The 27323-nt window shown below is 45.2% G+C and overlaps 1 protein-coding gene and 1 long non-coding RNA gene across 11 annotated transcripts in view; one reads left to right on the forward strand and one right to left on the reverse strand.

Moving 5' to 3' along the window:
* LOC120245008 overlaps window positions 1-2160 on the forward strand; it is a 51767-nt gene extending 49607 nt beyond the window's left edge. For both annotated transcript variants that reach the window (XR_005531682.1, XR_005531681.1), the window contains exon 3: window positions 2068-2160. This is a non-coding gene — a long non-coding RNA (uncharacterized LOC120245008). The remainder of the gene's footprint in view (window positions 1-2067) is intronic.
* Window positions 1-27323, reverse strand: part of SIPA1L1 (signal induced proliferation associated 1 like 1) — a 370770-nt gene that overhangs the window by 49300 nt on the left and 294147 nt on the right. For all 9 annotated transcript variants that reach the window (XM_039251856.1, XM_039251855.1, XM_039251854.1 and 6 more), the window contains 3 exons: window positions 23804-24377; window positions 22892-23166; window positions 14751-15020 (listed from right to left, as the gene is read on the reverse strand). In XM_039251856.1, the coding sequence (XP_039107787.1) occupies window positions 14751-15020; window positions 22892-23166; window positions 23804-24377 (1119 nt within the window). The remainder of the gene's footprint in view (window positions 1-14750; window positions 15021-22891; window positions 23167-23803; window positions 24378-27323) is intronic.

Consider the following 27323-nt stretch of genomic DNA (forward strand, 5'->3'; position numbering starts at 1 on the left):
GCTGTAAATCCACTGCTCAGTGCTAAAAGACTGTCCCCAGAGCAGGCCGGGTTTTCTTTCCTTACTAGGATAGCCTGCAACGGGTCTGCACGGTCAATACTTTCACATGAAAAGGTATCCTCTACTCAAACTGAAGTTCTGAAGCCTGGGGACAGAACCCGATCCACGGAGACCCAGTACGTATGCATGTATGTATGTATGTATGCATTTTCTTTTTCTTTCTTCCTTCCTCACTTTCTTTTCCTTCCTCTTTCTTTCTTTCTTTTGTTCTCTCTCTCTTTCTTTCTCTTCCTTCCTCCCTTCTTTCCTTTTACATTTTATTTTTCAAGAGACAGGGACAGAGCGTGAGCAGGGGAGGGCAGAGAGAGAGGGAGACACAGAATCCGAAGCAGGTTCCAGGCTCTGAGCTGTCAGCACAGAGCCCAACGTGGGGCTCAAAACCCCGCAAAGGCGAGATCATGACCTGAGGAAAAGTCAGATGCTCAACTGAGCCACTCTGCTCCCATTCCCCCCCTCCCCCGCCCCCCACAGCATTTTCCAGCAGTGAACCTATGTGCCTTCTGGAAGAGGGCAGGATAGGGTTTCAGGTTCAGGAAGCTGACAGAGGGGTTACCAGAACCCCAACAGAAGCTCTTCTAACAGAAAAAGGATGAGGACAGCGGCTGAAATTTTAACTCCCAAATCCGTCTATACCCAAGAGGGGGGTCTGACTTGAGAAGCCAGAACTCTCTTCTCTGCGACAAACCCAGATCTCCAGCTGTCTCCCAGACATCTCCAGCGAAAGCCCTTGAGATTAAATTAAACCTCATCAAACCCAACCAGTTTTCCATCCCCCACCCAGTCCCCTAAACCTGTTCCTCCTGTATTTGTTATCTCAAACTAAACACCTTGAAACCATCTCCTCCCTCCCTTTCCTCATCTTACATGTCAACTGATCTAATGAAGTTCAACTTGTAATGAGTATAAACTGTGTGTCAGGCACAGACTAAGACTAAGAAGGTAACTGGTCTTCAAGCTGCTGACTGTCCTCCAAACTCCCTCATCTGTACCCTGGATCAGCACACCTCTGCTCTCACTGGTCTTCGATGTCTAGGCTTCCCCCATCCCAAATCACAATGTCAGTACAGAGCCTGCTTTGGATTCTCTCTCTCCCTCTCTATGTCCCTCTCCTGCTCCCTCTCTCCCTCTCTCAAAATAAACACACATTACAAAGGAGGCGGTAGGGAGGAGGAGGAGGAGGCTGTAGGGGGAGGGGGAGGGCCAACAGTGATGTCAGCTGCCCAGGCTAGGGGGTCCACTAATGGTGGGTCTCTATCAGTTGAAAAACAGTTGGTCGCTAATGATAAAGGGCCAAAATTTGTGACTATTATACTAAAAGCAATTAGAACAGATTCAAAGTTAATATTCTTCCTTCAATGTGAGAAAACAGGATGCTGAAATTACAACCAGATACCTCTGGGAGTATCATCAATCTGACAGGTAACGGCAAGAGAACTTCCTGATAATGGCTCCTCTAGGTAGCATCGAATGGTGTAAATAAGGACACAAGGATGCTACGGCCCTTGGAGGAATGGGATGAGAAGCTAGGAAAAGAGGCGGAGTTCCCAAGCTCCTCCTGTTATCCCGATATTGCTACACAGGCTCAGAGAAATACCAGCCACACAGCGGTGCTCTCACGAGCACCCAGGCTCAGGAGTGGGGTATATGTGGGGTAGCCACGTCGGGTCAGGGGCCAGTGGGGTCTTGGGACACCAGCTCATCCCTACTTTGGGTAATGTGTTTTGATAAAAGAGAGATCAAGACACTTTCCCAGGTACCATAAAATCTACATCTCTGTTCTTTTCCATTAAGACATCTCCCAAATCTCTCCCTATTTATCCTGAAATAATCAAAAGGGGGCTGGAGTGGAGGAGAAGTAGGAGAAATAAGTTACAAAGAAGACCAGGGAGGGATTAAAGAGCAGCGTGGATCCAAATGTAACAAGATCCTACACTCCTTTCTGCCTTAAGAATTTGGCTTCTATAAGCACGTACTACAGAGAAACTTCAACTACCGTTTCATTTGTAGGTGCTTTGATTTTCCAACCGTGAAGAGGAGGAGGTGTTACAGAAAGATGAAAATGAAGTACAACCATGTTCACGTGGTCAGAGACAGTGTAATCTCTGGGGGCCCGATGATATTCTCTCTTCGGGGTAAACAAGTAATGTCAGTGAATTAACTGTATGGTGAATGTTAAAATGTTTGTTTCTGGCAGGAAGTGATCACTGATTCCACAGGAAAAGTCAAGATGTAGCTTTTACCATTGTACTGAGAGCCCGCTTTCCTGACTCTGCTCTCCAAAATGAACATTAATTTTAAATATCTCAGGCTGATACCACCTCACGCCAGTCAGAGTGGCTAAAATGAGCAAATCAGAGAACGAGAGATGCTGGCGAGGATGTGGAGAAACGGGCACCCTCCTACACTGTTGGTGGGAATGTAAACTGGTACAGCCCCTCTGGAAAACAGTGTGGAGGTTCCTCAGGAAACTAACAATAGAACTCCCCTAGGACCCAGCAATAGCACTGCTAGGAATTTACCCAAGGGATACAGAAATGCTGAGGCATAGGAGCACATGTACCCCAATGTTCATAGCAGCACTCTCCACAATAGCTAAAACATGGAAAGAGCCTAAGTGTCCATCAACAGATGAATGGATCAAGAAGATGTGGTTTATCTATACCATGGAATACGACATGGCAATGAGAAAGAATGAAATCTGGCCATGTGTAGCAACGTGGATGGACCTTGAGGGTGTTATGCTGAACAAAATAAGTCAGGCAGAGAAGGACAAATATCATATGTTTGCACGTATAGGAGGATTAGGAGGAACTTGACGGAGGAACAAGGGGGAGAAGAAGGGGGGAAGTGGTGGGGGAAAGGGAGAGAGGCAAACCATGAGAGACTCTTGGATGCTGACAAAAACTGAGGACTGATGGATGGGGGGGGATGGGCATAGAGGAGGACACTTATGGGGATGAGCACTGAGTGTTATGTGGAAACTAATTTGACAATAAACTATTTGTAAAAAAAAAAAAAAATATCTCAGGCTAGTTCTCAACCTTAGCTCTTTTATTTGGCAAATGTATCAGAAAGTTTTACTTGGTTACTGGAGTTATCCCAAAGTGAAAAAACAGCATTTCCAAGAGGCCATCCCATCCTTCTTTTGCATTTATAGAACTCAATAGTGGCTTTGTTTCCTGTCTGTTCACACACACAGAACATGCAAACAGAAACTGATGGAAAGCCACCCAAATGCTTTTATGACTGTAGATGTGTGTATGGTGGGCAAAAGACTTTCCAGAATTAGCTCTTAGACTCATGACTTACTATTCTTTTCAAATACTCTGAAACTGATACTATTACACAAATATTACTTGAGAACAGACCTCGCTCGGTGGGTAAGAGGTCCTGCATGCCTGGCACGGGCAGCCCCCTTCTGCCAGGGAGAGCCCGCGGCTGGTCATTACTCAAGGCAGGCTGCGTGCCGTCCTGCACTTTGAAAAGGGGTATCCCCCAAACTGGCTCACACAGCAAGCTAGCATGCTGACTTTTCGAATCTCTAACCCCCACACTCTATTTAAGGGTTACTGAGGCCAGTGAAGACTTAGCGCAAGATCACAAGGCTTTTTTTCTCTTTTGAGAGAAACTGAGATTTTTCTACTTTCTCCTAGTCTTAAAAGAGCACACTCTCCCATCCCCCCTCAACCAAACCTGGCATCTGAATGTTAATGCCCAAATAGGTTTAGAGGGCTAACATTAACACATCTTTCAACTGCTGTGAGAGTGTTTCAATTCTGTGGAATGTAAGAATTTTCAAGAATGTTCTGGTTACTGTGAGAAAGGAAAGGTCTAAACCTTTTAGTGTTAATTTCGGTAAATTCTTTTCCCTATATTTTTGTAAATTTAGCCAAGAAATAACTAAATGTTTTTAAAGTAACCGATATTAAGTGTTCTCTGGAGCTCCCTCTCACTTCCCTCTGCAGAAACCAAACACCAGGGCTTTTTGATTGTATGACAAAAATGTAGCAACTGAAAAAGTCATGATCATCAGCCTGACAGACAATACCTCCATAGTCTGCAAGACTCCACTTAACACCAGCTTTTCATTTATATGCAATGCATTTCGCTGCAAAGAAAACACAGAGTTGAGCGGAATGGACAGTTAGGAAGAGATGGTCCAAGATCAGAATCAGTTCTTCATTTTTCCAGAAGCATTCTTACACCAGGAGAAAAGGGAGAAGAGGCTCACCCTCAAAATACAGATTTCTAACAAAATAAGAAATTCCCACCCCACCGCACCCTCCCTGTATATCAACGCACAGGGCCACACGTACAGTGTTAACATTAATAGATTCTCATTAAACTGATCTCTTCAGATTGTGACGGATTATAATTTATCAAGTTATGGATAAAGAATTCAGTATCCAAGTAGCTGATGACAAAACTTTTTCCTGAGTAGTTCTGTATAGGTTTAATTATGTCCTGCTTTGTACTCCGATGTGACAGCACTGCCTAATGCGTCCAGGGAGACGGGGCCTCTGTAACCCCAGTGCAAACAGTGGAATGATGGCAAAAACAAGAGAAAGGGTTTCAAATAGAGGCAATGACGGACAAATTAGATACTTGAGTCTGTAATTAAGCATAGCATTTTACCACAACTTAGCAATTAAAATGTTGTTCACCCAGGGGACAGGACCAAGTTAAAATCTGTCTTCAGCAATGTAGATCAACCAGGATTCTTCCAGAATTACGTAAAAAAAAAAAATTCTCTAAAACGACTCCAAGTAATGTCATTTGGGTGCTACATTCAGACTAGAGTTTGAACAAGCTATATTCAAATTCAAGTCACTTGTGCTTCTGTTTTTATCTGTTCCTACTGTGTTCTCCGCGAGCCAGAGCCAGCCCTGGCTCTCTGACCAAACACTCCATATCAGCTGTTCAGACTGGATCATGGAAATCCTGTTCCGCTGAGCCCCCAGTGATGAGGTCAGTTTACAACAAGGAATTGCTCTCCTGCACAGTTAGGAAGCTAAGGCAGTTCACTGCGCGGAGATAAATGGAGCATAGTGTCACAGTTGGCGGCAGGATGTTAGAACTTCACAGCCTGGGCACACATCATGGATGCCTCAAGAGAAGAGTCAGTTTTATACCTAAGCGTGACTCTGAAGAACAGAACATAAAAATGGACTGCTTGCAGGACCACCTACATCGTGGGACTCAGAGCAAAATGAAGATGTGAATCCCTTTGTCGGAAGAGCATTGCCAATTTGAAGACAGCCGTACCACAGCCTGATACCCAGCACAGACCCTTCTAAGCGTGGGGCGTGGTGCACATCGCATAGGCTGCACTCCCACGCAGCTGCCTCTGACTGCAGTGCACGTGACGGGCCCCCAACCCCTAAGCACACAGACATGCAGTCATCCATCGGACATGTATCTCTTGAGCGCTTCTCTGTGTGTGGTGGTAGATCTCATTCACACACCATGGTGGCTAAGACAGGGGCTCTGGAGTCTGACGGCCTTGATGCTAATCTCAGCTCCCCCACTAATACCTGTAACTCTGCACTAAACAGCTCATCTCTCAATCCCTGGGCATCCTTATCTGAAAAAAAGGGGGTAAAGAGCGACCAATTTACTGGGCTGCTGGGTGGATGAACTGAGAAAACTCACACAAGGGAACTCTGAATAGAGCCTGGCATAGAATATAAACTCAATAATCCCTATCTATAGTTTTTAAGTAAAACGGAAGTAAAATGTAACTGGCGTGAGTATGCGTAGAGTGTAGGGGAGCTCGGGCAGGTTGGAAGTCAAATCTTACTGCAAAAACTAGGAAAAGGAAGCTTTATGAAGAAACGCTTTTGAAATAGGTCTTGCTTGAAACCATGGATTTCCGTGGATGTCAAGAGTTAGGGCAAAGGAGTGTGAGGGAGTACGTGGTCACCACGACGACAAGTTAGGCTGGATTTGCGTCCCGAGTGGAAGATGGGGACTGGCTGTGACAGGAAGGATGAGTGGGTCTTGCAGGGTGAGCCCTCCTATGGGAGGCCGAGGAAGCACAACCCTCATCTGTTAGGTCACAGGGAAGCACAGAGGTTCTGCAGCAAAGCAGTGGGGTGGCCAGAGCTGATCATGAAGATCCCGGTGGGCAGGTACATTTGAGGGAGATGCAGAAAGATCAGAATCCATTAGTCCCCTAAAACACGGACTTCTGTGAGTAATCCTATCCTCCACCAATATCCACAAATCCTTCACGAAAGGAAGTCACAGCCAAATCCTTCAGTGCAAAGCTAAGTGGTCTTTTTTTTTTTCTGACACGCTGGATTTTAAAGACTGGAAAACACCGGCCAAGATAAATTCACTCCTTATCCCAGGACACAAAAAAGAACAAGGGGAAGTAGGTGCTGAAATGCGGCATGCCGTGCGCCTCTGCTGTCCACGGACCCCTTCGTCAAGGGTCTCCAAGACCCCAGCCCCCTCGTCACCACTGCCCTGGGTGAGGAGGGTAAACCACTGCCACACAGCCTACTTTCCCTTCCCACAGAATCCCACCAGTACTCAAGTCTGAGCCATTTGCAGACTAGTCCATCAATTACTAAAAAAGAACATACTGCTGACCCTGGTTCAGGGCTGCCCCGCACCTTCATCTCTATAGCCCTGCTTTCATTTTGTCCATTTTGTAGGATATCACCATTTGTCGCTTTAAAAATATAATGGGGAGCCAAGAGAGTCAAACCCAAAGTGGTAGATTGGGACACTACAGGCTGTTTAATGAGGCTGGGTTCTGATTCTCTCCAGGGTGGAGACTCTGGGACAGGAACTCCCACACACACGGGTAAGCAGGGCCACACGTACAGGACTTGGCCCTTCCCCTGCCACCCCTATGCACTTGCATATGTTCCTTAACGTGAGCCTGAAGAGGTGGGTCCACAGTAAGTGGTCCTGGGCCATCTTTATGTGGCCTAAGCTGTCTAATAAGCCCTCTTGTGGCACGGCCACCAGCCGAGCGCCCCGCACTCAGAGCACAAACACACCCAGAAACACACACTCTGAGAGATCAACTCAACTCTGCAGACCCGCCCTGGGGACACTGCCCATCTCATTTCACAGCAATTGTTCCTGCTGGTAAAATCTACTTCTCCCACCAAGCACTTTAACAACAGGCAGATCCCAAATGGCCGCTCTCTATCCAGACTGTAGGATACTCATAAGCAGGAGCTGACCTTAGTTAGACCACTGCATTGTCCAGGACTCTGAACAAGAAGCTTATGCGAAAATGTCACACGGATGACTGTGGCAGCGGGTCTAGGTAGCTAATTTGTCTTAATTATCACTAATTTCCGCAAGTTTATATTTATGTGCTGTGTGAGCAACAAATCTTTTTTTTTTTTTTAATTAAAAAATGTTTATTTTTGAGAGAGAGAGAGAGAGCATGAGCAGGGAAAGGGCAGTGAGGGGGACAGAGGATCCAAAGCAGGCTCAGTGCTGACAGCAGTGGACCTGATGTGGGGCTCGAACTCCCGAACCGTGAGATCATGACCTGAGCCGAAGCTGGACGCTCAACTGATGAGCCACCCAGGCGCCCCGGCAATCAACAAATCTTAAAGTGGTTTCAGATATAGGGCAACAGAATATCTTCTTTTCTCCTGTGAGTTAAACTCTTGATAGACATATTCATGTAGTTGATGTGCCCCCATCAGGCAAGGACTCTCACTCTCTTCTCCATGAGGAGGAGGGTGACAGCAGGAACCATGTTAGATCTGGCTTCTGGGAAGGCCATCCCGTGGCGTGCACATGCACGCATGTGTGTGTGTGTGTGTAGGGGCTGAGAAAAGCCACAGGACCGCTGTGGGCCTCTGCAGAGCCTCCTACACGGTGTAACCAGGCCAGGCCTCCTGGGCAGTCCTAATGCCGCAGGCCCCGCTGAGGCGGGTAGGAGGGCAAGCCCCTGCTGCAGGGCGCCCAGAGGAGTACAACTCCTTAGTGATGCACACAGTAGCAGGGTCACACGCCACCTTACTGCTCTTCTCAGACAACCACTGCTTTTCATAAGGTACTCTGGAAGGTCATTCTAACTTGTGTGAATGGGTTTTCCAGAGCTTCCTACACTTTCTGGAGGACATTTGTCCACGCTGAGTGCACAGAAGCTGCTTAGAAGGTCTGAAGAGCAACTTCTGAGCAACTGGAGGGCCTGAGGTGGGGGCCGCGCTGGAGCGCTCTGCTCTCATCCCCTCCAGAGTGCATGACAGAGAGGGACCCGGGAGGTGTGCGGAGCTCAAACACTGGGCTTGTTCTCGGACACTTAAATAGGAAACTTCCTGCACTATGATCTGAATATGTGAGCTTGCATCCCATCCAACTCTAATCCCAGTGTGGATGCCACAGTCTGCCAGTTCCTTTGGAGAGTTGGGGGAAAAGGAGCCTTAAGAGCCCCATGAATTGAAGTCGAGTGTGGCCCTCTGCTTTTCCTCCTCATCTTGGCTGATAAGTACAATACCATAATTTGGTTTCTTTTCTAGGAAATTCAATCAAGAACAACTCACATTTCACTTTGGGTCAGTTTGAGACAGTTTTACTCAGAATTTACTTTCAAAATAGGATTATTCTAGGGGGCACCTGGGTGACTCAGTTGGTTAAGTGTCCGACTGTTGATTTCAGCTCAGGTCATGATCTCACGGTTTGTAGGTTTGAGGCCCTCACTGGGCTCCGCACTGGTGGTGTGGAGCCTGCTTGGGGTTCTGTCTCCCTCTTTTTCTGTCCCTCCTGTGTTCTCTCTCTTTCTCAAACATAAACAAACATTTAAAATAGGATAATTCTAAACTCAGCCAACAAAAATCAAGGAATTCTACTTCAATCTACTCTTTAATTCTATAGCTTTGTCAAACCACTGTTTCATTTCTACTGATCTTTTAATGTTTATCACAATAAACAGACTTACTCTAGTGTTTACTGAAGGATGCATGGATATATACACAGAGTGGAATATTACTCAGCCTTAAACAGGAAGTGTGCAGAGAAAGGAAACGTTATTAAGAAACTCATAAGGAAAAGAAGACACATTTGCAGTACTGTGCTGTAAATTACTGAAAAACCCCACATATAAGTGGACCCACACAGTTTGAACCTGTGTTGTTCAAGGATCAACTGTAATAAATTCAGTAATAACAACCAAATGACCAATTGCTAAGCTGCAGAAACAGGGATTGGAGGGCAGGCTGAGCTGGGCTGCACATGGGAAGGCTTTGGGAGGGAGAAATGGGCAGCGGAGTCCCCCCCATGCCTGCTGGGGGGATGGCAGGTGGAAAGCAAAAGCCAGCCGAGGAGATAACGTGCAGACAGGTGGACTGTGCTAGAGGCCGTGCAGAAGGCTGCAGTGGGGGGCAGCTCTACTTCTAGCAGCTTGTAGCAGCCTGCCCCACGCAGTGTGCTATGTGGAGGTGGAGAAGAGCTGTTTGGGCCACAGGAAAGTCTTCGTGTGAAATGACAGCTCCTACGGCAGGGACAGGGAAGAAGCTTAAAACAAAGAACTCGAATGAGTTCAGGACTCCTACTAGGTGGGTGTGGGGATGGGGATGAGGGTGGAGAGGGAGGTGACTGTGAATGCTAGTTCTGCCCTGTGTACTCGGGTAGCCAGCACAGCCATTCACTGAGGTGGGGGACATGCCTGATGAGGTGATGGAGGAGTGGGAGTCCACTTGCGCCTGTAAATACGAGCCGCTAATGAGACAGCAAAGGGCAGACATTCAGTAGGTATCAGGCAAATGAATGTGAAAAGTAAAAAGGAGGTCAAGGCAAATAGACACCCTTTTTAAGAAGCTGCCCACATACAGGCTGGCTGATGTTGCTCAAATAAGCAAGCTACTCTGAGACACTGCACAGCATGGGATTGAAAGAAAAATGAGGAAGGAGCCATGGAGGACATGCAATTTGGTGGGCAATGAGACAGGTGCAAAGAGCTGCCAAAAAAAAAAATCAGGAGTTAAGGTTGTGGAAGATGAGGAAAAGGAGTCTAAAGGATGAGCAGCGAACGGTGTCAGATAAACTGAAGACACCACAACCAGTGGCTTTAGCTCGAGAAACTCGGAGGCCCGGGGGAGTAGGTGAGCGATCTCATGGAAGCTCAAAAGTTCTAGGATTTAAGGGTCCTTGAGTCAAACCAACTAGGATCCAGGTGGGCAGCAACTGCAACATGCAAGTTCATGTTAGAAACTTCTAACCACAGCGGACTGCATTACTAGAGGAAGAGGGGGGATTATATGGGTATCAGCTCTGCCTCAAAGCAGGACATGACAGTGAAGACCAGCATGGGAAATGCGTTCAGAGGGCATTGCCTTAAACGCAGACTGGCCGGGCACACAACCTGGGCTCCCTGTGAGGTGTGACTGTGTACTCCCCTTCCCCTGCCAAGTGCAGAAGTGCTCTCCATCCAGCGGCTTAGAGCCAAGAGCAGCGGGGAAGCAGGGAATACTGGTATCCAGGTAACACTTAAAAGTGTCAATGGTGGGGGGCGCCTGGGTGGCTTAGTCGGTTGGGCGTCCGACTTTGGCTTGGGTCATGATCTCGCGGTTCGTGGGTTCGAGCCCCGCATCGGGCTCTGTGCTGACAGCTAGCTCAGAGCCTGGAGCCTGTTTCAGTCTGTGACTCCCTCTCTCTCTGACCCTCCCCTGCTCACGCTGTCTCTCTCTCTCTCTAAAAAAAAAAAAAAAAAAAAAAAAGTGTCAATGGTGGTTAAGAACCAACACCAAATATTTGCATAAAGGCTGGTGATACTTCATCTTTAAGAAGAAACAAAGAGAAAGGAAAATTCTTTATGCTAAGATGCCTGTTGTTTAGGCAAAGCCCCTGAAAGAGAGCAAGTTTTCGGAGCATATTAACGCAGATCAGGGCTTTATTACTGATCCCACATTATGTTTAAACACAGTCATGTGTTCAGTTCAATGTGCTACAGCAGATATTTTAGTTTTAATTCTATTCTTACATTCTAGGTAAATTTGAGGTCAAAACAGTGATTCTATCATATTACTTACTTTTTAAAATGTTTACTTATTTTGAGTGAGAGAGAGAGAGAGAGAGAGAGCAAGAGTGGGCGGGCACAAATGCAAGCGGGGAAGATGGAGAGAGGGGGAAAGAGAGAATCCCAACCAGGCTCTGCACAGAGCCTGAGGCAGGGCTTGAACTCACAAACCATGAGATTATGACCTCAGCCAAAACCAAGAGTCAGATGCTTAACTGACTGAGTTACCTAGGTGCCCCCATCTTACCTATTTTTGTTGAATAAATACTGTTTCTGTTAATAATTACTATTCACACAAATATAAGATTCTATTTCAAAAGGCCATCTGGAGAGCATAAAGCTCATATATTTAAGCCAAACAGAATTCAACGTTAGTCTATTTAGATGGCAAATGAGTCCTCTGTTTTTACTGCATCAGTTTCTCTAAACAATGTAGAGAGAACACAACTGAGTGAAATAATTCTTGTTAGAAACTTCAAACACCAACACATTTTCATATGTTATAAAAATCATGCCCTTGGTATTAAAGGAAAAAGTAAAATCTGTTCCGTAAGTATTAAAAAAAAAGCCTTCCTAATGACCTTTAAGTCTGGGATCTTGCATAAAAATACAAGAAAAACTAGGCTTCTACAAGCAGTCGATCTGTGTTTTCGTCTGAAATGAACTGTGCTGGCACCGGCCACGGTGAACAAAGCGGGCAGATCTGTGGAGCTAACGTGGGCAAGGCAGGCTTGAGAGAGCTGCAGGCTTCGGCTCAAACATGGCTGGTGTCGCTACAGTTAAATATGACCTAACCTGGGGAAGGAAAATTATATAAAGGCAATACTCTGGTCTCTGTATTTGGCTCATGCTGTTATTGGTAAGGCAAAACTCATGGTATGGCAGACCCTGGCATTTAATTTGACCATTTGTGATTCATCTGAAAGGAGTCACACTTTATAGACTGCCCAGGTGAGCACAAATGTGAATGTCTCCCAGAGTAGGACTGGTATGAAGGGGAAGGTCGAGGGCACGAGGAGAGCCCGGCAGTCAAGGGCCTCACTTCCCGATCTCAGGAAGGTGCTCTGTTCTCAGTAACACCATGAAGGGGATGCTTTTCAGTTATGTTTTACTATGCTTCCCGGAGAAAATTATACCCCCAAGTAAATTTATGAATCTGGGGATTCATAGAAGACTCAGGAAGTATCCCTGATGAAAATCATGAGTCGATTATATATTGAAGTTTCTCTGAAGGAGTAGCAAAACAGAGTTTCTCAAATAGGATCTTCTTCTGGTTGTGGCTCCAAGTGAAAACTTAAAAAAAGAAATACTGTGTTACTAAAAACGAGCAATGATGGGATAGGAAATCCAACTCTTTAAAAGCACACAAAGGAAGAATACCTAACCAGCACATATTTCAAAATGAACGTGAGCTAAGTAACCTGAATCTCCTGCATTTGTAGAGCTGAGATTTTACAGGTCACCTACATTCTCCATCGGAAGATCTGAAACATCAGTCCTGTGTCCTCAAGAACACCTGAAACTCAGAAGCCTTAGAGGTTACATCTCCCTGAAAACCACTGGCGGCCCCTGCACCTGCCCCTTTCATCTGTGGAGCCTGAGGGTGCCAGGGCCACCCCTATGGTCTTACAGGGAGAGCAGTCAGATCCCCCTCCCCTCCGGGATGAGGTGCTGGCTAAGGTGAACGGCAGACACAAGTACCCGCAGAAATAACCTCTTGAACTCTGAAGAGCTCCATCTGGGTGATAATGCAGCTGACGCATCTCTAGCACTAAAATCTGCTTGCATCATAAGATGATAATTAGCTACAAAAAATATTTCCACTTTTGAGGTCAGGATGTTCAGCAACAAACTTTGGTTTCTGTTGCAGAAGTTAAATTCAACATGGAATCAAAACATATCCTGTTCTTTTCCCATATGGAATATTGTATAAGGAAATGAACACAAAACACTTTAACTTGTAAAAGTCTGATGGCTGTCCTGAAAGGGAAAGAAAATAGCCTAAGAGGGGTGAAAAAAAGGCCCTTCTCTAAACAATGATTTCCTAAGGCTCATCTTTCAAAACGTGGGCCAAACCATGAATTCCAGTTCACATATACCTCGGGGACAGCCAAGTTTGGAATGTGTAGAACAAAGAGCTTATTCAGAGATCTCTTGAATGTTTTTCCTCCTCAAAAATGATGAAAGCAAGAGTCCAGATGGGAAAGTAGCCACTTTGGGACAGGAGTCTTTTATTGAGATAAAGAGTAAAGCTCTACAAATCATTCTCCAGGATTAAGTGAGCAATTTTAGAAAGACAACTAGTTTTGTTGGTTGGCGGTGGTAGTGGTAGTGGTGTTTATTTTTACATGTTATCCTGGTGTTTCTGAACTAGTGACAATGTTTTCTGCAGTAGTTCAAAAGTTAGACGTAAGATAAAAGACATCATAATGTGGTTTTTAAAACCTCTAGCTTTCTGGGGCGCCTGGGTGGTTCAGTCCGTTAAGTGTGACTTCGTCTCAGGTCATGATCTCCCAGATTGCAGGTTCGAGCCCCATGTCGGGCTCTGTGCTGACAGTTTGGAGCCTGGAGCCTGCTTCGGATTCTGTGTGTGTCTCTCTCTCTGCCCTTCCTCAGCTCATGCTGTCTCTGTTTCTCTCAAAATTAAATAAACATTAAAAAAATGTTAACAAACAAACAAACAAACAAACAAGCCCTTCAGCTTTTCTGCTCCTAATCTGAATCAATCAATGACTATGCCAGCATAGCTGGGGCGCGTTTTCCTTGGCACTCCGTTCCTGCTGGATGTGGTTTCCACTGCTTAATGGAGCCAGACTCACGTTTGGCTCCCACCTTCCTTCTGCCCCACACAGCTCCTGGAACAGAGACATATCCCCAGCTCTGGGATTCCTGACCCCTCTCCAGCGTGAGGGCCACAGAAACATCCCAAGATGTGATTAAGACAAGCAGAAGTGCTGAAGAAAGGGCAGTGGACAGAAAGAAGTTGGCTTCTTCTAGTGGGCGACTAAGAGCTTACTGAATTACAACTGTCTCCTTCATCAGCATAGGTAGTGCACAGCACTATTATTTAAAATTTTTACCACCTTTTTTTTTTTTTTTTTTTTATTTTGAGAGAGGGAGAGAGAGAATCTCAAGCAGGCTCTAGGCTGTCAGCACAGAACCCTATGGGGGTTCGATATTACAAACCATGAGATGATGACTAGAGCCAATATGGAGTTAGATGCTTAACCTACTGAGTCACCCAGGTGCTACTAAAATTTTTACAATCTTTATTAACAAAGTGACACAGACACCCAACAAAACACCTGCATTCTTTTGCTACTATCCTATCACTTCTCCCCAAGAGTCAAAGGCTGTCAAAGATGATAATATGGCCAATGTCACCTCAGTGAATCCGCCAAGTTCTAATCCATCATAGCCATAAAGCGTGCAGTGACGGTTTTTGTTGCTATCACATGGAGATGAAGAAGCAAAGCACAGATACCATGACTCGGAGCTGAGGGCTTGCTGGAATATATCCTCTTTCATCTTTACGGCTTTGGAACGCTACCATGCTTGGAAAGCCACCAGATGCATGCATCTGCTGCAATTCCTGATTTCTAGTAAACTACGGGAAGACCTAACATTAGCGCTAGTGGGTCTGGTGTCCTCAGATCTGGCGCAGAGACTCGGAACAAACCTCGGAAGGTGCACTCACCGCCTCTCCAGGGGGCGCCCATCACTGGAGATGCTTCGAGGGATGTTGGCGGCTCTTTCTGGAGGGGGCATCTTCCCGTCTCCTTTGCCAGCATTCAGTCTCGAGGTCATAGGACTCTGCACCTGGGAGGGGACCTGGGTTGGGTGAGGCCCCTTGTTGGCATTCCTCTGCCATTTGTTATTATTTCGGAAGGGAAACTTGAATTCGTAGGAAACCCCTTCATTCATTTTGTATTCCATCACTGGCATGCGGTATGTTTCAGAGCAACTCCTGTTAGGGACACAGAAAGAAGAAAAATTAATATTGCTTCTTTTTGTGGGTGGAACCACACTGATTCTCATTAACAGTTGAAATGGATCAAATGCTTCATCCTTTGTTTCAAACCGTCTTTTAATCACTGGGCCCTATAATTACTGCCCTTTCAAAAACCAGAATGCTGGGAGGTACCACACTCGTGTATTTTCCTTTGCTCCGTCTCAACTATTAAGTCTGAGGCAGGGAGTCCTGAAAAACACAGCGGGACCCACAGTCACCACGGCGGGGGGAAGGGGCGGGTACGGGCAGAGTCAGGACCCAGGCCTGAGCAGGGGATGTGGCCAGGTGGGCACAACTGGGACTCCGAGGAAACAAGCAGCTTTGCGCCCCCTGCATTGAGTGCCATGACCAGGGACCCAGAAAGGTAGTAGATTTGTTGAGATCCTAATAAGTGGGGATACATTTTGAAATCCAAACTGAGGGCCAAATTTAGTTCTGAAGGAGTGGGAAAAAGCTAATTGTAGAAATTCTATAATTATCAAATCACCAGAGAACAAAGCATAATCTGAAATTGGACTCCCCGCCCAGCAACCCAAAAGCCAGAAATGTCCCACAGTAGGCTGTCCCCTGAGTGAAATTCACGTCAGGCTAAAATATCTTCTAGTGCTTTAGCCCCTTTTCTGTGCTACCATCCCCACCTCCAAACCTCAGGAAATGTGGAATCCACTGTCCATTCCCTCTACCCAAACAACCAAGGAACGTTCAGCCCATTATTAATTTGACTGACAAATTAACTGAAAAAAACCTATGCCCACTGAAACCTATGTCTATAAAAAAAATAGGCACACTGTGCATTTGAATTTCATTACTAAGCGAAAAAAATGACTCTTCTGCTTAAAGGAATTTCAGAGATTGAGAAGCAGGTGGGGAGCCTGGGAAAGGAAGGGTGAAGAGTGACTAGGAAACATTTCAGAGGAAGAGAAAGGAGAGAGTCCAGGCAGTGCTGTCTGCTAGAGACATAATGTGAGCCGGTAGCCACGTGAGAAAAGTAAAAGGGAGCAGGTGAAATGAATTTAATAATATATTTTTATGAAGCCCAATTTATCTAAGATGCTATCATTTGAACATGTAATCCACAAATATTAAAAAATGAACAATGAGATGTACACTCATCAAAATTTGGTGTGTATTTCAGAAGTTCAGCACTTCTCACTTTGGACTAGCCTCGTTACATGGGTCCCTCGGCCACGGCGACTTGTGGCTCCTGACCACGCAGCACAGGTCTGAAGGCTGGGTCTTGACTTGGGAAATGGGTTTGTACGGTGGGTGCATAACGCCAGTGGAAGGCACTGCTCTCTCAGGACCTAGTCTATGTGTCTCAGACATGACTCCTGGGGTTTCTAACATGTACCCCGCAATGTGCCCTCTCCCATGTCCCCATGAGAGGCACGACTTTTGGGAAGGGCTGCTTCTTCTTCCTTTTTTATTTTTAAAATGTTTTTTTATTTATTCATCAAAAAAAATTTTTTTTAATGTTTATTTTTGAGACAGAGAGAGACAGAGCATGAACAGGGGAGGGGCAGAGAAAGAGGGAGACAGAATCTAAAGTAGGCTCCAGGCTCTGAGCTGTCAGCACAGAGCCTGACGTGGCTCAAACCCACAAACTGTGACGTCATTACCTCAGCGAAGTTCGACGCTTAACTGACTCGGCCACCTAGGTACCCCAAGAAGGGCTGCTTTTGAGGTGCATGCATTTGCTGGGGGTCCCTGCCTGCTCAGTCTCAGCCCAAATCTCCAAGCAGCATCTTTTATTACAATTCTCTTACCACTTCTCCTGACTCCCCAAAAGTCTAAGTCAACCTTAATCTGACCCTCCACCCAAGGTTCCACTGTACCCCTTAGAAGCTTCAATGACAGTGGCTTTCAAACTTTTTGGACCACAAGCCCCATAAGAAATACATTTTACACTGTGATGCAGCACCACCACACACACACACACACTCTTCCATTCTACTGCTGTATTGTGTTAATCCTTTTCATTAAAGAAACACACTGAACGCAGCCTACAAAATGGATTTCATGATCTACTTAAGAGTTACAACCTGTGGTTCACAAAACACTGCTTTACGGCACATCTGACATGACTTTTAACAGCTAATGACTTCTTATGTAATAAACCTTTTCTCTGATAGGAGGGGACGGCACCTCAGGTTTTGACATGATTTCTAGCTTTGATTCTCATCTCTCTGACAAAAAAGCGGCAATACTTTTTTGATTCTTCAGAGAGGTATTACTGTAGTATGGCTTGAAGTCTTGCATTTCTGACTAAATATGGCATATTATATCTTATGCTCTGGTCTATAAATATAACGTGAGAATGTTACAGCTTGCAAAAGGGATGTTAATAAAAATAGGCAATAACCCCTGGGAAAATTTCCCTCCACCTCAAAACCAGGACTAGCTTTTGCTTCACCTCAGCAGTGGCCTGTTTCACTTGTAAACTCAATGGATCATATCACTATATTATATATATAAAATATTTTTCTGTTGGGTGCCAACAACCCTCACGTGCATAGAACATCACCCTTGTGTGTCCTGGGCACTAGCTTTTCAAAAATCCCCCTGGAGGTCATGTTTTCTCTTCACCATACCCCACCCCTCCAAGAGATTCTCCTGTCGAGTTTTAATTGTGTGGTACTTTATATGCACCTTTACAGGTACAGGCTGCCTCAAGTCCACATTGCATCAAGGCTGATAATAATAAATAAGGATAACAGAAACAATAATAACATACTATGAAATGGACAAGTTGCTTTCGTTGTTTGGGCCTTAGCTTCTTTGGGAAATGAAAGCGTTGGAACTGGTAATTGCTAAACTTTTTTCTAGTTCATAAACTGTTTAAAACGGTCTGTTAAGCTACATAACACTTAATATTAACACTGGTTACAAGACCCCAAAGATTTTACCTTCTCTATAGTCTCCATTTCATTTCTACCACTCCTACTAACACATAGCTAGAACGGTAACACATTCTGCACGGTTGGTAATGACAGAATGCAGGATGATAGAGCCTAAGCAGGGAGAGAAGACTCACTCGTAAGAAACGAAAGACAATGGATTCACAATGCTCAACCTCGACCAAGTCACCATGTCTAACTGCCTTCCAAGGTGAACAGACACCCACTAGCTTCCCATTGCTTACTTATCTCTGAAAATATAAGAATGATACGTGGAATCAAGAAGTGGGCAGAATACTAAAGAATGAAGATAAAAGCCAGCTTTTTGTGACACACATAAAAATTCAAGAGGATTTTTATTATGGCATTCAGTAAAATGTGGTGTTGAACAGTAACTGACACTGATCAGGGGCTAGGCACTAATCTGGCTGCCCTACAACAGTAGGCACCACTCCTGTCCCTATTTAGGAGATGAGGAAATGGAGGCCTGGAGAGATCAATCTGCCCAAGATTATACAGCCAGGAAGTGGCAGAGCCGGGATATGAACTCAAGAATTAACTGGGGTGCCTGAGTGGCTCATTTCGTCAAGTGTCCACTTCAGCTTGGGTCACGATCTCATGGTTTGGGGCTTTGAGCCCCGCGTTGGGCTCTGTGCTGACAGCTCAGAACCTGGAGCGTGCTTCAGATTCTGTGTCTTCCTCTCTCTCTCTGCTCCTCCCCCCTCTCATGCTCTCTCTCTCTCTCAAAAATCTTAAAAAAAAAAAAGAGAATTAACCGACATGGAGGTCAGCCTTATGTTCCCAAACTTCTTCACTTCAAGTGACTACTGCATTTCACTCAAGGCACAGTCAGTGACAAAATGGAAATCTCAGCAGCCTTTAAAGAGCTATGGGCCACCACACAAACTGCAATTTCAGTATTTCAGGGCTAAGAGACACATGGCGAGATGCCGAAACCCTGTTGGATGAAAAGCCACTCCTTCTCCTTACTTTTTCAGACTTTTTATTCTTTCTTTGTCTCTTAGTTTCTGATTACCCATCAGTCTCTCCTTTTTCTTTTAAACACGAAAAGCACAGATGGAGAAGCCATCGCACGGCACACCCAACAGAGTGTCACAGCACTGGACTCTTGAATCAGCAGAGTCACGTGTCTTGAGGACAGCTAGGTCCCTAATGAGCCATGGGATTTTCGTTTGGGAAAAATGCTCAGCTTCTTTGCACCCAAGCTCCTTGCCTGAAAACTGAGAGATCTGAACTAGATGAACTCTTACAGCCTTTCTGGTTCCAAAGCAGAAGGCCTTTGCACTTTGAAGTACTTGTGTTTTAAAATTGAGACAAATCGTGATCCAGTTTATTTAAAAGGGAATTTGGTCCTTTTATGTAATTTGTTTGTTTTCAGCTCTTCCCCCTGAATGGTCCTTGATTGCTTTTCTCAAAAGCTGCAGGCCGGGGTCCACGACAGAATGAAGGTCCACCACTCCCACAACACCATTCACGACATCGGGATTAAAGATGGGTAAAAACTGTCAATGGGGTGTTTTTCCTCTTGGCAACGCAATGGCTGCTGAGGATTCAGAGGCCGCAGACCTCAGCAGATTAACGCGCGGGTCTGGGTTCGGGTCCCAGCTCCCGCGGTCCGGAACCAGGGGCGGCTGTGGGGTGAGGGGCCCTCCTAAAGTCTGACGCTGGCTCCCTGGGAGGCTTTCTGGAGGAGTCTGTGGATAAGCGCCACACCTCTTCTGCCTGGTGCCTGCAGCAGGCAGCCCTTCAGCTGGTCCTGGCGGCCCATGGCAGCTACGGAGCCTCTTCAGGCCTCCTCCTCACTGTTTTAATGGAAACAAAGGCTTTTTTTTTTTTTTTTTTTAAATACCCAATACATAGTAGGAGCTCAGGAATTTTGCTCTACTTCTCCTGTCCTTTCTTCTCTTAAAAAAACCCTTTCATTTGAAAGCAATTCATAGAGCATCTGCCCATGTCCTAAGAGGGAAAAGAGCCTGATTTTACTTTTATTATTGGAGCTCCACTTTGCTGTTAAACTGTCTTTTCCATTAATACAAAAGACCCGTCTTTTCACAGCTAAGGACTCTCCCATGTGAATACACGCGGGTGACTGTGTACAATCACCACACCGGGTACCCAAGAAGCAGGCAGCTGAGGGGCAGCGGGGCTGGGGTTTGGGGTGCCTGGGGGAGGCCTGTTCCGCCTCACGCTGGAGCTGCAGTAACAGCTGACAAAGGAGAGAGTGACTAGTCAAAGAACAGAGTAATTAGTTGCTAGGAAAACAGCAGTGGGAGTGTGAAGTGTGGAGGAGAAGAGAAAAATGACAGAAGAGCATTATCTTATTTTGTTGAAAATTACAGCAAGGTGCTAATGCTTCAGCTGTTCCCTTGAAGTTGTTTCTAGAGGAGGGAAGGGGAAAGCGGGGCTTTCAGTCCTCCAGAGGCATCAATGGCGCCATTTCACACCTGCCCAGAAGGTGTGACTGTGGCTTTCCGGAGGGAAACTGTAGCGAAACGCAACGCACAGGCTGTGCTTCCCAGGCAAGGGGTTATGCGGTATGCTGATCCTGCAACCAAGCCTCCTCATCCCTCACCCTCATGGGGGCAGACTCCTAGCACCTTTCTGTCCTGTGACCCCGGCTCCGCTGGCTAGAAGTGGCACTGAATGACTCAGTGGCAGCACTGGAAGATTAAGACAAACACTGCTCATTCACTGAGGGGTGTGCGGGAGCCAGTCTGTCCTGGCTTGTGAGAGTGGACTGTGAGCATCCATTCCACTCTGCGTTCAGGGGCTCGTGCCAGTAGCTTGACATGGACCACAGATGCAGGATCTACACCATGGGAACCCGCAATGCTACAAATCAATGGTCCTGTCCTCAACAGAAAGCCAGGGTACCAACAGATCCCTGTGTAAAAACCAGACCTGTGACCCCAGCATACAGAGTAGTAGTTAAGAGCTTGGATTCTGGAGTGAAACTTAAACTTGCCAGATGAGCTCGGGAAGCTACTAACCTCTCTGCGTCTTGGTTTCTTTAAATAGGAATAATATTAATACTCATAAAGTAGTTATAGGGATTAAAGGCGCTAATCCATGTAAAAGTGTTTTTTCTAGGATGTGGCACGTTAAATTCTCAGCAAATGTTAGTTGTTTTTACCAACATAGCACAGACTTATCTAGCTTAGCATATTGTTGTAGATAAACCACCTCCTACCCCAGGCCTATCTCTCCAGGGCCAGGCGTTCTGACCCATCCTTTCAGTAACCACCACTCACAATTCAATGTCAGCAATGTTGCCCATTCCATCCAGTTCATCACATACTCACACTCGTGTACACCTATTTCCCTGCCCCCGCCCCCAAACTGGGGAGCCTAGAAGCCAGGGCAAAGGCCTCTGAACAGACAAGATGGTGCCACACCATCTATAGACTCATTCTGGGAACATTAGTTCTCAGACCGGCGTCTTTTAACTCTGTATTGTGGTGTAATTAAGGTTGAGAAGTTACAAAGCTTGGTTATCTTCTCCAGTTTATAGCTGCCTGTTCAGAAGCAATCAAGTAGACAATGTGAAGGAGAGACCAAGGGACAGAAGACAGAGCGGCCAGAAGAGAAGTATAGCTGGAGAGCGCTATAAAGACCCAACCACCATTTCCGCCCACCTCCAGGGTCATTCCTGAATCATAGTTCAGCAAAATGCTTAACATTAATGATGATGTGCCTGAGGGAACCAGAAAAGACCTTAACTAAGGCAGGGTATATGTTTCAGAATAACTCCCCCAACCCTCCAAAATAGCTAAAATACAATGTTCTGTATAGATACTTCAGTTTCCAGAGAAATCCAGGCATCTAATAGGGAGCATTTCTTAAAACCATTAGAGAGTTCACCATATTCTGACACAGGCACCCGGCCTCTGGCCATCGAGACAGTAAGCAGGATTCAGAAATGCCAGTGAGTGCGGTGTCGTCTGGGACACTTGATTTGAAGAACTGAAGTACATTCAGGTTGTCATTGCTGCTTACTTTTTAAAGGACACAAATAACCCATCATAGCTGTTTATACTTTCTATCATCTCTTGTGCATAAATCTTTTGAGAGAGCTCAGGTGTGGGACAGGTTTGGGGGGCGGAGAGGTTAAGGATGTTGTACTGGCTTTGGAAGGCCTAAGTACTAATTGCCAAAGCTTAAGAGAAACTCTCAGAAAATAATGGCTGAAAGCAAATTAGCAGATTGAAAAAAACTAGTAAAGATAACATGGACATGCCCAATAGAGAAAAAAAAAAACAGTTGATTAAATCTGTTCCATCAAGAAACCTCCCTAGAGGCCGAGAAATTAAATTTTCAAGAAGGCTGCAGGCCTGGCAGGAGCTGGGAGGGGCAGGGAGGCCCCGGGATTAAACTGCCAAAGCATCATCAGGTCATTTGAGGCCGATTCCGGCCACACAGAGGCAGTTAAGCAAGCACCTGCTAAGTCACGTCCGGGGTTCCAGGCTGAGTGCAGGGGTCCAAACGGCACTCCGAACTTTGGACAGAAAGAAGAACGAGAGTGTCACGGAACATAAAACCAAAACGCCTGACGGTCTGTGCTGCTCAGGGTCTTCTAACAGTAAGTGCTCGACGTTTCTGAGCTACGGGCACAGGATGTTTAAGATGGGTATTACCAGCCCTGTCTATCTGTAATGGCACCTTTCTAAATCCACAGGTGTAAATCCTGGGCACGGTCCAAGTTAGTCCCTCTTCCCGGCTGCTGCTGACACACGCTGAAAGGGGGCTATGTATGCCCCGAGCCGGACTTTCCCCGGAACTTTGAGCGCCGTGTGTAAGCCAGCACGCTTCACAGCAGCCCCCTTCCCCACCCGCCAGGAGAGGATGTTCTACATGGTGCATAAACACGACCGTGGAATCCCGGGTTCACAGCTGCCGACTCAGACCTACCTCCGCGGGGTGCAGTCGTCATGTGGGGGGATGATGACAACCTTCACCGTGACAGATGTTCTCAGGAGGTCGATCATCTGCTCATGGCTCAGGGTGGCCACGGCCACCTTGCAGATCTCCACCAGCCGGCTGCCCTGCCTCAGCCCTGCCTGCCAGGCGTAGCCATAGGGCTCCACGTCGGCCACGATGCCCTCGTAGTTGACATGGAAGCCAAGCTGGCCTAGCCCGTTCCTTCGCAGAGTCATCTCCACCGACTCACAACCTTTTGACACAAACTAGACAAGGAAACAGAAGGCATCATGGTTCAGCGCCATAGGGCGTTAAGTGGCGGACAGGGGACTTGGAAAACACTGCATGTGGGGTTATTTCTGAACACCCTGCTGCTGGCTGAGGGGCGGTGTGGTTATTTCCTCTTCACTACCCTCCATTCATCAGGCCAGAAAGAACATACTTGTTGCCTCCAAAGAACTCAATGACTTCAGTGAACTGACAAGGAAACCCTCTCACAGAGACCCACAGGGAGCTGGCAGCTAAGAGAGACTGTATTCTGCCACTTGCTTCGCCCTTAAGAAATTCCAAGCAGCACAGACACTCAATCGGACAATTCTTCTCGACAACTAAGCAGACTGGCTGGGCTACTCCCATCAGCCATCAGGGCAGTGGGACCAGGTCACACCAAATGGTTTCCAACCCAAACGCACAGCAAATGGGTCTTCTCCCACTTGTTCTACTTCTCCTTTTGAAAAATGAAAGAAGACAAGGGTGATATAAACTCTGGGTCGCCTCAGATCACCAGCGAGTCTTCAGAGGAGCGAATAAAATAGCACCCACTTCAGCAACTTGCTTCTAGTCTGTACTGGAAGCTTTAGGAGAGGGACATCGACTGTAGGTCAGCAGAAGGAAAAGACTCACCTGCAACCTCTTTACAATCTCCTTGATATCCTCGTTATTAATTAAACTCTCCACTGAAACACACTCTCCTCGCTCGTAGAAGATTTTGAGGCTGGTGTCAGTCGAGGTCCACCCTATCACATCTCTGCAGGAACAGTTGAAAACCACACTCTTTGTCTCCTGCTCGATGAGGACGATGAATTCGTTGGAGATCCCCAACAGGCAGTCTATCTCCATAGCCGTGTTGTAGTCTTTAGCCCGCACGGCCCACACAATGGCCCCCATGCTACTGAGCTCGGCTCCCGGGTATGGCTTAGACTTCTCCTTCTTCTTGGAGGCCAGAGAGATGAATGGAAACTTGCCAGATGGGTCAATTGGGGTGTTGGTGACATTCTTTTCTGCCAGATCTTTCAGGTATTCCTGGCGGGTCCGAGTTGCCATGGCCCGAAACTTTTCTGATTTATGAGCAGCGTTTTCTGCGTTAATCACTTTGGCCAAAAGGAAGTCCCTGAACACATTTGACTTAGGGAAAGTGACCCCTTTGGGGATAGGAGGTCCAAAGGAAGGCACGTCTCTGGACCTGGTGACGGCAACACTATGAGACAAAGCAAAGGTGAGAGAGCAGTGTCAGTCTCTGGAGCCTCGCGGCACAAGAATAAAATACGCTTTCTCAAAGACAAAGACATCCATCAGGAGGAAGCTGTCACTGTCCAACAAGAAACAGTACACATTTCTATTTAATAGGAACACACTTTCCCATTCAACCAGTTAGGATTTAGAGAAAATCAACTTTTCTGTAGGCCAAAAAACGCCCAAAGGCTTAGAGTAAGAAAGTATTTCCTTTCATTAACGGATAGTAAACCAAACATAACCCCATGAAGAAAATGTTCACTATAATATTCTATCTTTAAATACCTACTGATTATTTCCAAGCAGGGGTTATTATAATCAGCGTAACCCTTTAGAACAAGCATAGATTTTGTAATAACACAAATGTGGTCTCCACTTTAGACGTGATGCCTATATATGCAGACAGCTTGTAGTGAAAAATATCCAAAGACGCAGGACATAAAAAAAAAAAAAAAAAAGATTAGATTTAAAAAAATTCAACAAACATTACTGTTGGCCTATGCAATCAGACCAAAAAGCATAATTTTAAAATGAAAATTGAAATTTCAGTAAGTATTAGAATGATTACGATTTCTATAGTAATAGCAACCATGCTTTAAAATTGTTATTTTGGGAGCATCAACGTGGCTCAGTCGGTTAAGCATCCGACTTTGGCTCAGGTCAGGATCTCACGGCTCGGAGGTACAAGCCCTGCAGAGGGCTCTGTGCTGACAGCTCAGAACCTGGGCCTGCTTCATATTCTGTGTCTCCCTCTCTCTCTGCCCTTCCCCTACCCACCTGCTCACATTGTCTCTCTCTCAAAAATAAACATTAAAAAAATTTTCTTAAAATTATATTTTTAAGATGAGCTGTTCTTTGGTCCACTTTCTCTACATTTGGTATTTGATACTAATAATTATTTGTGAGGAAAATATTTTCCTTTTCCTCTTCCTTTAAGCAATATCAACTTGAGAAATCCTGCCCCAATCACTTCTACTGCATAATATTGCTAAAATTGGGCCCAAGATAAGGACCATATGAGCATCTATAGTAACCTATTATTTTTAATCTCAAAAATATTTTCCCTTTCCTCTTCCTTTAAGCAATATCAACTTGAGAAATCCTGCCCCAATCACTTCTACTGCATAATATTGCTAAAATTGGGCCCAAGATAAGGACCATATGAGCATCTGTAATAACCTATTATTTTTAATCTCAAAAGGAAAAAAAATCAAGTTTTTCCTAAAATGGTAACAACAGAAGTTAAATGGAAACAGAAAGGCTGTGTGTTTTCTATCATGTACTCACAGATCTCATTCTAGGATCTTAGTAAAGTTTGAGAGGGCTGGAAATGATGATTCTAACAGAGCAAACATCTCTCTTTTCCAATCATCTAATTATTTAAAAGTAAGTCCATTATGCAACTGTACCAAGTATTAGGGCAGCAACACAAAATGCTTTTTCTGAATTTCCAGAATGGAAAAGTCATAATCAGAGAGTGTACATCTTGCAAAGTAAATCGAAGAACTCTTCTTTCATTACTGTTTTTGTTTTAAGAAGGGTTTACTTCAAGGTATTTAGCTTTGTTTCTCAAAAAATGATTATTTCTTGTGACAACAGGCAAAATAAATAAAAATCAGGAGTCTCAGGACAGACGGTAACTATTTTGTCAGAAGATGTCATGGAATGGCCTATTTGCTGGTTATTATTATTTTTTTTAAGACTATTTAGTTCACTTCGTGACAAAGAAAGGTGGGCAGCAACACTCCCTTTTCTGACTGGAGGAGAGAATCCACAGAAACCTCCGTATGCATGACAGCCTAACTGTGCCAGCACCAGAAAGGCAATTTTTCTCCATCTAGTGTGACCTGCCTGGCTTCGATGCTGACAGCTGTATAATTTTAATGTGATCATTTTTTACAAGTCAAGCCAAAGATGCTAAAATCCAGATATGCTAGCTTTTCTAAGAGGAATCCTGTAAGGATCCAGAAATACTCATTTTTAAACTGGCGATTTCTCCTGTTGCTAATTTCACTTAAATTGTTATTCTTTCTCGAGAAGCAGCTGGGGTTTTCTTTTAAGCAAAAGGAGAGGAAACTGCTGACCAGGGGGCACCAAATGAGCACCACCTATCCAATGTGCCCCTTACACTTACTTAAGGTCTCCTACAGATTTATTTATTAACTGTTAAAACTTTAGACGAACATATACTGAAAACCCAGTGATAATTAGAAGCCTCTAGAATGAACTATGAGGAAAAAAAACTGAATCCTGAACATATAATTATCAATGAATCATCATGGTAGGGAGGTAAATGACACAGGCACTAAAATCAGCTTCGCATCATTAGAAACAGAACCCTTACAGAAGATGAGGAAGATGATACCCTGGGATGCTTTTTTAAAACAAAGGGTTTCATTTTGGGTTCATCTAACTTCAAGGTTTTCTACAAAGTTAAAGGCTCATTAATTTAGATGCCACAGATTCTGAACTCCTGATAATAAGGCCTGCTTTAAGCTCAGCAGAAAGAGTATTTTTGCCTCATAAGAAACCTTTCAAGAACTTCAGTTTGCTATATATAGATACTTGAGATGTATTAATTATAAATCGTTCTTGCTATTTTTAAAAGCAGATTCCAAAGGGCTTTTGCTTGGACATGCGTTAGCCTCATAGGCAATACTGTATCACCTCAGAAATAATGCATTCTGTACAATCACAGCCATGCCTTACGTGCTCAGCTAGGGTGGGTTACCCAGCAGCCACGAGCTCAGAGGCTGAAGCAATTATGGAAATGTCTGGATGGGAACACAGAGAATTCAGTGTTCCTCAAACTGTCAATAAAATCTTGAGTGTCATCTTAAAATTCATCTTGAATCTGCATTCTACTGAGGAGTATCTGTGTTTGTTTTAACACACAAACACGTTCTGTCCC

Source organism: Hyaena hyaena, unplaced genomic scaffold, assembly GCF_003009895.1.
Source record: "Hyaena hyaena isolate Hyena2069 unplaced genomic scaffold, ASM300989v1 scaffold_400, whole genome shotgun sequence".
Classification (NCBI taxonomy): Eukaryota; Metazoa; Chordata; class Mammalia; order Carnivora; family Hyaenidae; genus Hyaena; species Hyaena hyaena.